The sequence below is a fragment of the Scomber scombrus genome, chromosome 15 (assembly GCF_963691925.1).
Source record: "Scomber scombrus chromosome 15, fScoSco1.1, whole genome shotgun sequence".
In the NCBI taxonomy this organism is placed as follows: domain Eukaryota; kingdom Metazoa; phylum Chordata; class Actinopteri; order Scombriformes; family Scombridae; genus Scomber; species Scomber scombrus.
Genome location: NC_084984.1, coordinates 5211042 through 5224482, shown reverse-complemented (window position 1 = coordinate 5224482; position 13441 = coordinate 5211042). Strand labels below are relative to the sequence as shown.

At 37.8% G+C, this 13441-nt stretch overlaps 1 protein-coding gene across 1 annotated transcript; it reads left to right on the top strand.

The window, feature by feature from the left end:
- The first annotated feature begins 2394 nt into the window (after positions 1-2394).
- On the top strand, positions 2395-11920 carry pde6b (phosphodiesterase 6B, cGMP-specific, rod, beta). The gene is made up of 23 exons (XM_062434416.1): positions 2395-2550; positions 2641-2952; positions 4963-5115; positions 5867-5956; positions 6073-6213; positions 6300-6374; positions 6499-6563; positions 6754-6820; positions 6932-6979; positions 7093-7242; positions 7454-7597; positions 7819-7884; positions 8023-8172; positions 8368-8475; positions 8607-8716; positions 9458-9545; positions 9717-9817; positions 9957-10064; positions 10141-10204; positions 10498-10572; positions 11261-11344; positions 11613-11754; positions 11868-11920. Exons 1-23 carry the CDS (start codon positions 2395-2397, stop codon positions 11918-11920), a joined length of 2550 nt encoding a protein of 849 aa, XP_062290400.1.
- The last annotated feature ends 1521 nt before the right edge of the window (positions 11921-13441 follow it).

Sequence of the window (13441 nt, the reverse complement as noted above, 5' to 3'; positions counted from 1 at the left end):
TGAAGGAAGAAAAGGACCACCTGCACTTTTTATTGCAGTCAGTGAGAGCTGTACAGTGTGCTTCCTATGAATTAAGAATTAGATCTCAAAAACTATGAATCCTATAGGATATATATTTATATATTGAGAAAGAGGAGGCTTTTGGTAACATTTCGAGGTATGATATTAGCTTGGATAATTAAAACTATGAGAGTGAGATATGTTTACATTTTTCCCAGTAATCAGATTACACCCACAGTTTCTCAGACCTCTATCTGTCCTTCCAGTCCCTCAGCCTACAGACTGTAAGTATGTTTTCACTGATTTACAGGGGGAAAATCCTCTTTTGACTGTTTTTAATTCAGCTGCAGCCTGACTAATCCTTTAAGAACTCTCACCAGACTCCATACAAATATTTCACCTCTTAAGAGTTCACTGTAAAAACACTTCTGCAGGACTTGTGTCATGATATGCAGAGATTTCACACTCGCCAGCACAGCAAATGAAATGACTGAGGTTGAGAATAGCCTGAAAAAGATTGAGATAGTTTTGGAAAATATTTTTGATAGTCTGCAGAAGGTCACGACAGCTGAGAAGAGATAAAACATGAACCATTTTTCGGCTGTTCCTGTTAGGGGTCGCCACAGATGATAATCCATCTTCATCGCCTCTCCGCACCTGTCCAAACCAAAGATAGATCAGGTTTAGCTCAATGTTCCTAAAAATGCACTATTATTTAAACACAATTAAGTATATTTAAAAAATGCATATACAATGCAATACATAAATGGTGAGTGCTACTAAACAATCCAAAAATCACCAGGCTAAATAACTGTACCAGAAAGAGGTGACGTTGATGTTGGATTTCCTACAGTCACGCACACACACACACACACACACTCAAACCAATAACACACAGTATTATTAAACTGACCAATTAGGCTGCTACGCCCTCCTCCCTCACAGTCACACACACTCTGGACCTGCCGTAATCTAGTATAGTGGAAGCAGATTATCTATATGACCTTTTGTTTAAGATGTTTATGAAACTGTATTATAGACAGGTGCTCCCTGCTCTGAATGAAAGGATTTTCTTAAAGACCATCTTGGTTTCTCATTTTATGTGTGTGTGTGTGTGTGTGTGTGTGTGTGTGTGTGTGTGTGTGTGTGTGTGTGTGTGTGTGTGTGTGTGTGTGTGTGTGTGTGTGTGTGTGTATTTTTCTTACTGACAATACAATCCCATTAATGTCAAATCAGAATCTCTGAAATAACTGTCTCTTTCAGCCTTTTTTTAGCATGACAAGAGATAAATCATTATACCGATTATTGGTGCAGAAACACAGGAATGCACTGTAGGTGGACTGCATTAAAGACTGCATGTGGAGAAAGAAAGACAGAGAGTTGGGGTGCTGAGATAATCAGCTAGTGTCCTAACTAAATACGGCTTATGCCAGAGGAGGCCTTGTTTAATAAGGACTTAAAGAGCTTGTACAGGTGCTGTAGGCCTGCATGTTTGAGAGCGACAGACAGAAACAATACACTGAAAAATAATATCAATGGAATAAAGAAAAAATACTCATTAATATATGATTGTATACTGAATGGATATTATCAACAATTAATTTTGGTGCAAACACAACGACTGCCTGACAAATAATTTTCTCATTTTTTATCTTAATATGTGTTTAATCATTTCCTTGGAGGTGGTATTCCTTTTCCGCTGTTAGGGTCTACATCGTTAGTAATAAAGCCAAGATGGTCGATTGAATCTGTTTGAGAGAGATGTATTTTTTTCAGTTTATTTATAAATCATAGTAAGGTGAACAATTTCAAGTTTTTTTTTTTTTTACAGTGTACATACAGAAGACTTTCCGGCACATTTTGATCTATTGTGATTTATTCAACCTATCATGCGGCCATAAAGGTACTGAATGTTCTGAGGCATGCTGGGGCTGGATCATTTGGCCCACATATCCGTTACAAGATGATCAGCTGACAAGTTTAGCATAGGCAGATCCCTGCTAACCTTCAGCACTATCTGCTGATGACAGAAGGATTGCTTGGATTCAGCCCTCTGCCTTCTCCTCAGGGCTCTCCCTCACTCAGTCCGCTCATCCCACTAACAGGGGGGGATTATTTTTTTACCTGCTTGTTTGAATGTGTCCACATCTGTTTTCCCCCTTTCTGTATAAAAATTGGGTAAGGTCCGTTTTTATTTCAGAGGTCTAAACTGGAGATTACTGACTCTTTTCTGTATGTGTTTGGCATTTTTTGTCTTTTACTTTTGCTCAGACATTTTGAGAAGTTGGAGGTAGCTCATTTAGAGCAGTGTTGGACCAAGCAGGAGTTCCATCGCTGACCTGAAGAAAGAGAAGACAAGGACATTTTGGAGGAGAAAAGTAGACAGAAGGAATCATGGGCGTGCAGGAAGATGTGGAAAAGTTCCTCAAAGGGAACCCAGCATTTGCGAAAGAGTACTTTGCCAAGAAGATGGGCGCAGCCTCCATATCGAAGGTTTCAGGACTCGAAGAGAAACAAGTCGACTTTAGCAAGCTTCAGGAGCTAAGTCAGGTAAATGAAATTATTTCACTAATTGTTTATTAAGAAGGATAAGATCGGGTAGAGACTATTGAAAATTGGCCTGTTTTTCCTTTTTTTAAGGTTGAAGAGAGCCGAATCATGTATGAACTGATCAAAGACATGCAGGAAAACATCAATGTGGAAAAGGTGGTCTTTAAGATCCTGAAGAGAATCAGCGCGCTCATCCACGCTGACCGGTGCAGCTTGTTCATGTATCGGCAGCGCAACGGTATCGGAGAGCTCGCCACAAGGCTCTTCAATGTCGGCACAGACTCAGAGTTGGATGACTGTGTGGTGCCGCCAGACTCTGAGATCGTCTATCCACTGGACATGGGAATAGTTGGACACGTGGCCCTGACCAAGAAAACCGTTAATGTGAAAGATGTCAAAGAGGTAAGTGGGAGGGAGGGAGGGGGGGGGGGGGGGGGAAAGGCACCAATTAAAACTAATCCCAAGCTTGGAAAGATAAAACGCTATCCGGACGCAGAGCAGTTGAGCTGTCAGAGTGTCATTCATGAAACGACCATGAGGTGACGCCACAGCCACCAATTTTCAATCCTACACATCGTGGCTTTAACAAATAATTAGAAGTTTATCTTCTTAGCAATTTATCTCAAAGTTGGAGCTCTTAAAAAGTGACATTTTCACTGCCTACAAACATTAAACCTGCTTTAGGCACAATTTAAGTTAAAACATCAGCATAAAACACAAAGCGGGGATGCAACATTTTTGGTGTTTTGGCCTTTGTTTGACATTTAAGTGTATATTTCAGTCTTCAGTGAAAATAAGCTATAGCAGGAAATTGACTTATAAGTAAGAAGTTATGGATGGAGTAAGCATCAGCCAATAATGAAAGTGAAAGCTTCCTTCAGCTCCCCTTCTTTCCATCAAGACGATCTTGTAGTGTGCAGACTGGTGTTCAACTTTTACAACTTTAAACACACTAACAGGCATTCATAACTCAGGGTGCCTGGTATGTTAAAGGAATATTAACCCCAAAAAAGTAGTTTTAGGACAAGTGTTAGTAGCTCATGTTTGAAAAAGGCGGCAAGGCCACGACCATGAGGACTGAATTCTTCAAAATAAGAATAAAAACATGAGGAGGATTTGTTTGAAAGTTACAATTTAGTCAAGGAATAGGACAGATGTGTTATTCAACCCCGTTTTTATAAATGCTGTTATCTGTTAGGACAGAGTTGATACACACTATATATAATATTCTATATATATTCTATGTTCTCACAAATTTAATTCATAGGGTGGCTATCAATCAAACAGGTGAAGATGTACTGTAACTAGCCACGGTTTAAAACATAGCATAGTAACATAGCACCTACTTCTCTGTTAATGAAGAAGACATTCAATAATATTTTTATTATGACAAACACAACAGATGTAAAGCTTAGACAGATAGTGACAGGTGCTTTATAAAGCTGCATTTATTTTATTGAATTATCTTACACATAAAACCCATTTCCAACACTTTTGATTGTGGACAAGTGAAACAGGAGTTAATGACATGGGTCTATGCTTGACTAAGTGAAGGTTTAAATCCCCTTGCCAGACATAATCCATTTATTTCCAGAGCCCATCAGCCTCTGCTCTAGCTGTGGATTAGACGCCTCTGGCATTTAGTCAGCAGGAATGTAAAACAGATACTGCACTGATACTGCACAGTGTGTCTACAATACACTTTAAAGTTAGAATTTTAATGAAGCAGATATTTACATCTGGTTTTCAAAGACACCCACCTAAACGTATACTGTTTCCATTTTAAATTAGTACTATGGTTTTATGATGACATCACCTGGGAAACAGCTGGTTGATCCTATGATTGTGGGACATTTTGCTTTTGTAAACAATGGAGAGGACGTGCCTTGTAATTCTTTTACATTTAATTTGAATATCATGATTTCTGGTATTTCTTCTAAATATGTTATTATAAATGATTTTCCATCTGGGTTACTATTACAGTTGTGGATTTTGTTTACAGCAGATACTTTAGAGGCCTAGAATTGCCTACCATTAGACATTATTAAAACATTCTTAGAAATAGTAATTTGAAGACAACTAACGTCATTTATTAACAAGATTTCTAATAGATTAGGAGTGCCATTAATGTGAATAAATGAAAAAAGTTTATACATGTAAATACATGTCTGACATTCTACAGCAACTATAATTAAATGAAATTACATAAACTGTATATTATGTTAGAGATCAATTTAATTTTGGACCAAACATTTTCTTCAAAATAAAAACTGTGAATAAGAGTTTTTTTGGGTTTTTTTGTGACCTCAGTAACAGGAAACTAGCTGAAATGTAACATGAAGTTCTGCATGTGTTAAGTACACCTACTGTAAATACTGCACACACTAATAACAAGTACTTGCTGTCTTTTAGAACGAGAACTTCAGCTCATTCGTCGACGAACTCACAGAGTACGAGACCAAGAGTGTTCTGGCAACACCCATCCTCAATGGCAAAGACATGGTTGCCGTCATCATGGCTCTCAACAAGACCACGGGGCCACATTTCACTGCTGAAGATGAAGATGTGAGTTTTACACAAGAGCACACAGTCTGACGGACATTTACACACAGAGATAAACTCAATCACTATAGTATAGATTTAGATAATAATTCTAAGTCAGCCCACTGCTGTACTCCTCCTGTTTGAGTCGTGTATTGCTGGGAGGGAATTCCCTTTGAGCCGATTGGTAGATTATTAAGGAGGAGTGTGTTCAATACACGTCAGGTCATTAATCCATCACGTATGATAATGTCATCTAAATTAGGAATAAACTAAGCTTCAAATAGAAAATAAGCCTGAGGGGAAGACAGGTCAGTTATAAAATTAAATTCACAGAAGCATCATGTCTGTTTTTAACACTACGTAACTATTAGACACAATATTATTAACCAAAAACTCCTATACTGTATATTATCTGAATCACAGTTTATTATGTTCAGTATAGAATTAAAAGCATATTCACATAAAATCTACTTGAATATGAATAAATACTGCTTGCAAAAAAGATTATAATGTGTTTCTGGTAGCTGTAGTTGTATTTGCCAGGATTGTTAAGTGCCTGAATATCGTCATTACCTTTAATTCATTCATTGATTATGTGCAGTACATTGAGCTTTCTAAAAGCACACATTGTTCCTGTGTCCTGTAGTATTTCTCTATCTCGGTCATTTTTTAAGCTTACGTTGTATCTTATATAATCACACATCACCATATCTTATATTGTGTCATATCATGCTCTTATATTGGTCCATTTTTCTCCTGTTTATCCATTTAGCTTTTTTTAAAGTATCTGAAAATTGCCACTTTGAACTTGAAGATCTACCACCTGAGTTATCTTCACAGCTGTGAGACACGTAAAGGACAGGTAAAGGACAATCAGAAGTCACTGTTCATTCTATTTATATTTTATAAATTTAGAAAAATACAGAATTGCACTGCATTAATTGAACTACTGTCCTGCATGTGTGTTGTGCATCCTAGCTGCTGTTGTGGTCTGCCAACAAGGTATTTGAAGAGCTGACAGATATTGAGCGACAGTTTCACAAAGCCTTGTACACAGTCCGAGCCTACCTCAACTGTGACCGCTACTCTGTTGGTTTACTAGACATGACGAAGGAAAAGGTAAGACATGTTTCAATGCCTCTAATATCCTACATCCTGAGTTAATGTGTTTATTACCACAAGGTTTTTGTCTATCTTCCTTCCAGGAGTTCTTTGATATCTGGCCTGTGTTGATGGGAGAGCAGGCACCTTACGCTGGCCCTGTAACTCCTGATGGGAGGGTACGTTCTTTTATTTGATTTATCCAACTCATAACACATTTAATATCACATTTTAGAGTTAGCCATCACCACTCATCACTTGACTTTTCTATGACTGTCTCTGTGTATCTTATTCTTTCTTCAGGAGATAATATTTTACAAAGTGATTGATTATATCTTACATGGGAAGGAAGACATCAAAGTAATACCGTAAGTAAATCCTTTTTTGGATAATTTGCCTGAGTCTAAATAATGCATGTGGAAAGTAATAGCATGCCAGTAAAAGATCAGTAAATAAGCCTTAGTTATTAGGTTCTTTAAAGCTAAAGTTAAAAGTGATAGATTTTAATAATCAGTGTGATGGTATGTGCTCATGCCTGCTAAATTGTCCTTCACACAGCACTCCACCAGCAGATCACTGGGCCTTGGCTAGCGGCCTGCCTACTTATGTTGCTGAGAGCGGTTTTGTGAGTTTCTTTTTATTCCATTTCTACAAAAATTTGGATCAGTTAACACCAAATTTATTGATTTTGCACATTTCCACCTTGATAAATCTGTTGTATTTCTCTTGCTTTTAGATTTGTAACATCATGAATGCACCAGCTGAGGAGATGTTTCAGTTCCAGGTACGAGAGCTATGAAGACCTCATGCTGCTATAGGGAAGAGAGGTGATTTTACAAACTCCAGTAGGGATGTCAGACAAATGACAAATGCTTTCTTGTTGTTCCAATGTTGCAGAGTGAGCCACTTGACAGTAGCGGTTGGACCATAAAAAATGTTCTCTCGCTGCCAATCGTCAACAAAAAAGAAGAGATAGTTGGTGTGGCCACCTTTTATAACAGAAAAGATGGAAAGCCTTTTGATGATCAGGATGAGCAGCTCATGGAGGTATGTTAATCACTCTTACCTAACTCTAACCTAACTGAATTCAAAATTATGTATAACTTGGGGGAGTCTTTTCAGCTTTTTTATGCATCAAATTGTTGAATGTGAAGGAATGTTCTTCAAGCAAAGACAGAAAGAAAACATTCTCTTTATACAGATACTGTGTTGTACATATTGTGCGCTCTCTGACCTTCTGCTGCTGCTCATCTCTCAGGCTTTGACTCAGTTCCTGGGCTGGTCAGTATTGAACCCGGACACTTACGACAAGATGAACAAGATTGAGAATCGAAAGGACATTGCCCAGGACATGGTGCTCTACCATGTTAAATGTCGGGATGATGAAATTCAAAACATCCTGGTAAGTACTGCATCTATTTATTTATTTTTTTAACCTTTAATTAATTATGAACATTTGAATATTCAGTAAAGCTTTATCAAAAATTTCAATGTGCACCAGAAACAGTGAAGCATCCAGCTGACAAAAAGCTTCATGTTTAACACATTCTGTTCAACATAACTCTTTCACTCTTTTGTGGGAGGCCTAACTATCTCTGTGCTGGTTTTCTTATCTCAACCAAGCCCACTAGAGAGCTCTATGGCTGTGAACCAAGAGACTGTGAGGAGGAGGACCTCCTAAGCATTCTGGTAATCTTAAAACTTGTCTGATATGATGTCCATTGCATGTAATTTGTCCCATATGTAGTATATTTGATCTTTAGAAAAAGGAAACAAATTCTTTACTTAATTGCTCTGCTTTTGCTTTTTGTTCATTTCCCCTGTTAGAAAAAAGAGCTACCTCCACTGATTAAGAAGTTTGAGATCTACGAGTTCCGCTTTTCAGACTTGGTCTGCACAGAGATGGAACTGGTGAGGTGCGGGATCCAGATGTATTATGAAGTCGGTGTGGTCAAGAAGTTTCAGGTCCCTCAAGAGGTGATATAAGACACACAGATTAACACAAACAAACAAACACACACACACACACACACACACACACACACACACACACACACACACACACACACACACACACACACACACACACACACACAAGTATATCTTCAAACTGAACAAATCTTCTGTCTTGGTTTTGTGATGTGATTATTCATCATTCGTGTGGTTATTCAGGTGCTGGTTCGTTTCATGTATTCCCTCAGTAAGGGCTACAGAAGAATCACCTACCACAACTGGCGTCATGGCTTCAACGTGGGACAAACCATGTTTACGCTCTTGACGGTATTATTTTGTGTGTTGTTTCAGCCTCCATAAGTTCAGACAGTGTCAACATTTAGGTCTTTGCTACAACTTACAGTACCATGTTATGTATTCTGTGTATTTTCTTTGTTTGGACCGACCCGTGTGCCTAGACGGGAGCGCTGAAGCGATACTACACAGACTTGGAGGTGATGGCCATGATAACTGCAGGCTTCCTCCATGATATTGATCACAGAGGGACCAACAACCTGTACCAGGTCAAGTAAGTGCCTATGGGAACTTTTTCATTTCCTATTCATTAAATCAATACAATCTAAAAATGTCAACAACAACAAAAAAACAATCCCCTTACAATAACCCCACTATTATGTCTCAGTGCAATAATGATGCTATGTAATGTATGCTGGTTGGACCTTTTCCCACATTGGACAATTTCAATATATTGTATGCATTGAAAGGGAGATTTTTTCTATGAGCTGAGACCTGTTATTAAAGTATATATGTTTTTAAATCTCAGTGTTTAGTTGGTGCCATCATCTTCAATCTATTTTAGCAAGATAATCGACTTACAAAGACTTTAAACTTGCTTGAGATGAGTTAGTCTACATTAATGATGTATTCATGTCATCAGAAATATGGCTTTCCAACACGGATGTTTGTCATCCTAAACTTCAAATGTTTCAAAAGCTTTTTTTAATGCATCTTAAGCCCTTTTAGACATAATGCTCACTTTAATGGATCATCTATTAAGGAAATTATAAGTCTTTGAAAGTTTATTTTATTCTATTGTGATATGAACAGTTACTTAAACCAGCAGCTACCTGGAAGAAAACAGGGTTTACAATCTTAAGAGTCATGTGGTTGAGTTTACTTCTCAAAGGGGGGGACAATTCGAAGTGATTTATTCACACTTTCAACACCAAGGTCTTTAAATTGATGGTGATCATTGTTCATCTCATGTCCATCTTTTATTGAATCTGAGGGATTCTATTTTTCCCAACAGGTCTGGTAACCCTCTGGCCAAACTACATGGCTCCTCCATCATGGAACGACACCATCTAGAGTTTGGAAAGTTTCTCTTGGCTGACGAAGTAAGAATTTAATGAAGTTTAACTAGAGAATAATTTACATCCAATGCCACTTTTACTCCCACACGGACATATCATTTGATGAGGACTTTTACTTCTCATATTGGCTAAATAGTCACATCTTCCATTTATCTACTATTGATTTTCATTTCTCTCCTCCCATCTCTTCTGCAGTCACTGAATATCTACCAGAACCTTAACAGACGGCAGGTAGAACATGTGATTCATCTCATGGACATCGCAATCATCGCCACCGACCTGGCTCTTTATTTCAAGTCAGCACGATCTCTAATTTACTCACTCTTCCTATTCGTTTATGCCCTCCATTTTTATCTTTATTCTTTGTCTATACATTGAAAATATATAAAACATAAGAAGTACAAAAACAGCTCTATTCTGCTCTTACTTTCCTAGGAAGAGGACCATGTTCCAGAAGATCGTGGATCTTTCACAGACGTATGAGGATGAGAAGAAGTGGGTCGACTTCATGTCTCTAGAAACAACCAGGAAAGAGATCGTCATGTGAGTACAGCTAGCACGCACACAGTTATTTGTTCCTTTACATTTCTCTAAATCCTCTAAATTGTTACCATTTCAGGGCGATGATGATGACTGCATGTGACTTGTCAGCCATCACCAAGCCTTGGGAGGTACAGAGCAAGGTGAGAAGTATAAAAATATATATACATCACATCAGTGACTCACTGAATTATTAGTTATTCAGTTAATGAGTGAACTGATGAATATGTAAAATTCATAGATTAGCCACATTAGCATTATGATTACCTTAGAGCATCTTAACTGTGTTTGTGAGCTGCGTCTCTAAAGATGACTCTGTGTGTGTGTGTGTGTGTGTGTGTGTGTGTGTGTGTGTGTGTGTGTGTGTGTGTGTGTGTGTGTGTGTGTGTGTGTGTGTGTGTGTGTGTGTGTGTGTGTGTGTGTGATTATCTTTCAGGTTGCCTTGTTAGTAGCAGCAGAATTTTGGGAGCAGGGTGACCTGGAGAGGACAGTACTGGAGCAACAGCCCATTGTGAGTTTACACTTTACTGTAGTAAAGGTTTTTTATGGGTGTCTATGTGAGAATATGCCACACAAAGGTTTGGCTCAGTATAAGTGAATTACTATAAGTATCTGTAGCATCTTGGCTGATTCTAATCATCAGTAACATGTTAAGAAAACTGAAGCCTTCATATTTTTGTGGTTGTATTTTGGCTTTTTTTTCTAGTCTTTTAAAGCTTCAGCTGACTAGCTAGCTGATAAGGCCATTGAGTCATTGCTGTGTGGACACTGATCACAAATCTGTCATGGATCTGTAGAAACACAGTAGAATAAACTTTGAGACCCTTATTAAAAACCAGCCAGACAGATGTAATCTCAGGCATTTACCGTAGTGCTCGATCAGTTCATTAATAGATTGAAACATTAAAAACTGACCAGCAAAAAAGTAATGTATTCAGCAATCAGTCAAGAAAAGCATTGTTTAAATGCAAGTTTAAACTAACAGGATTAAATTTACGGCAAATAATTTCCTCCTTGCTTACTGCAGGCGAGCTGGTCAGCAGCACTGAGCTTAGTACTGCCACTGATGCTGTTAGGAACATACAGTACCATTACAATAATGTAAAGCTTACATCTAATTACTCCCAATCACTTAAGCAGCAGCTGCTGGACTGTTATGTATTTGAATGTAACAAACAGTGTTTTTCCGTTCCCACCAGCCCATGATGGACAGAAACAAATCAGCAGAGCTTCCCAAACTACAATGTGGTTTCATTGACTTTGTCTGCACATTTGTCTACAAGGTAAAGTTTAATATTACAATGTGACTAATGAATTAAACGTTACATGGTTCCTTTTTAGTTGAGGTAAATGAAATACATTTTTACCATGTTCATTGTTGGGGGAGGAGAGGGCTTATTGGTCCTTTTTTTTTACTATTTTTGTACAAAGGTTGGCCAACAAAACAAAAGCTTTTTATTTTTACTGGAGCTTTAACAAGTTTTAGCAATCCCCCGATCCCACTTCACCTACACCACTGTTTTTTTTAATTTTTATCCCTCTTTATCTCAGGAGTTTTCTCGCTTCCACCCGCAAATCACACCCATGCTAGATGGCATCTTGAACAACAGGAAGGAGTGGAATGCTAAAAAGGAAGAGTATGAGGCTTCCATCAAAGGGTTAGAGGAAGAGAAGGCCGCAAAAGAGCCAAAAGGTGAAGTGAAAAGATTAAATGAAAAAAGTTAAAAACTGTTCATTTTTGCTACTGTTCCTGATTCACAAATATGTTTACTTTAATTTATCTGATGTGTTTTTTTTGTCCCTTAGCTACTACAAACAACACTGGTGGTGGGGGCGCCAAGACCTGCTCAGTGTGCTAAAACACCCTAAAGAGCTGTGCACATGATGTGAGTGCACACAGACAGCAATGACAGAATGACTTCCTGTCTCATCTGCTGAGGGAAAAAAAATGCAAAAAAAAGACAGGAAAACAGATACATGAGTGTAAGCAGAGCGCCATAGTATTTCTACAGTAAAACTGCTGCCGATCAAAAAGGAAACAACAGAATTTTCACCGAGCAAAGCAATGTTTTAATCATTATGGAACACAGCAGGGCAGGACACCACCATGCCTTGGGAAAAACATCACAATAGAAACAGCCAGTCATGGCTACTTTAACTTCAGGTTACACTGAAGGAAAGCCTCCCATCCCTGTCTTATAATCATTTGTATTTACATATGAACATAGAGTCATGGTGATTTTTTGCATTTCAGTTTCCTTATCTCTTAAGGATTAATGGTAGTTACAGTGGGTGTATGTTTGGATATATACTATGTGTATGTGTGTGTTCACGTATATGTTGCTTGTTGTAAGTCATGTTTCTCAAATGTACAAATGACCACAACCTTTTATATTTTTTTTGGTCTCTCAAATGTAGATATTTAACACAGCGAGCATCACAAGATTCAACCTGTAAATACATCCATGTAGTAAATAATACCCATGTGCAGTATACATGCATACAATGCAGTTCTGTTTTCAAACACGTAACAGGTAATTTGTACAATCTGTAGACAGTAAGAAATGTTTGGAGTTCTATTTTGTCATGTATATTGTGCATTATTGTAAAAAAAAAAAAAGTTAGGCTTAACATAATGTAGAATGGCTAGACTAAAATGTCATATCATCCTCATATCATATCATTATTAGTGAATTATTGTACATTATAGTCCAAAGAGTTTATCTAATGTTCAATCCTTCCAGTCATCTACTATTTACAAATGAGAGTCTGTTTACCGTAACTGCAGAGAGCCAAAAGTAGATGTTCAGTGCTGCTAAAGTACAGTTACTTCTCATAAATATCAATGCAACGCAATAGAGATTTTACTGAGAAGTTTACTGTGAGCAAACAAGCGTTTAGAAGCTTATTCATGATGCCTTTATACTGTACATATGTGTGAGAGTAGCCTAGGATATATTTGACAAATGTCTTATTAAATAACAAGTTGACATTCAGTTCTTAGCTGTAAAATTGGGTTGTTCCAGATAAGACTGATTCATTTAGGTTATATTAAATCTTAGTTAACTGTTATTGTTATGAATTGAATGATTGGACCTCACCACAAGCTTAATTCAAATGTTTAAGCCTATTGTAATCCAGCAGCAGGACTAAAAATCTCTCTCACAGTGCTGCAAAAAAACAGAAAATAAGTTGTACATTAATGTCCATGTGCAAATGAACCTCTGCAGTGGAGTCATGTATTTTGATGTCAGAGGGAACCGAAACACCTCAGGAAATGTGAAAAACATGCAAACCACACAAATATAAAACATCAGGTCCAGCCTGAACCCAGGACTGCTGTGCTGTGAGGCAGCAGTGCTAACCACTAAGCCACTCTA

Excerpts from the sequence above, each read along its gene's own strand:
- pde6b (XM_062434416.1), top strand. The coding sequence starts at position 2,395 with ATGGGCGTGCAGGAAGATGTGGAAAAGTTCCTCAAAGGGAACCCAGCA. Across the intron at positions 6,980-7,092 it reads AGGAGATGTTTCAGTTCCAG|AGTGAGCCACTTGACAGTAG; the intron begins GTACGAGAGCTA and ends CCAATGTTGCAG. Across the intron at positions 10,205-10,497 it reads CTTGGGAGGTACAGAGCAAG|GTTGCCTTGTTAGTAGCAGC; the intron begins GTGAGAAGTATA and ends ATTATCTTTCAG.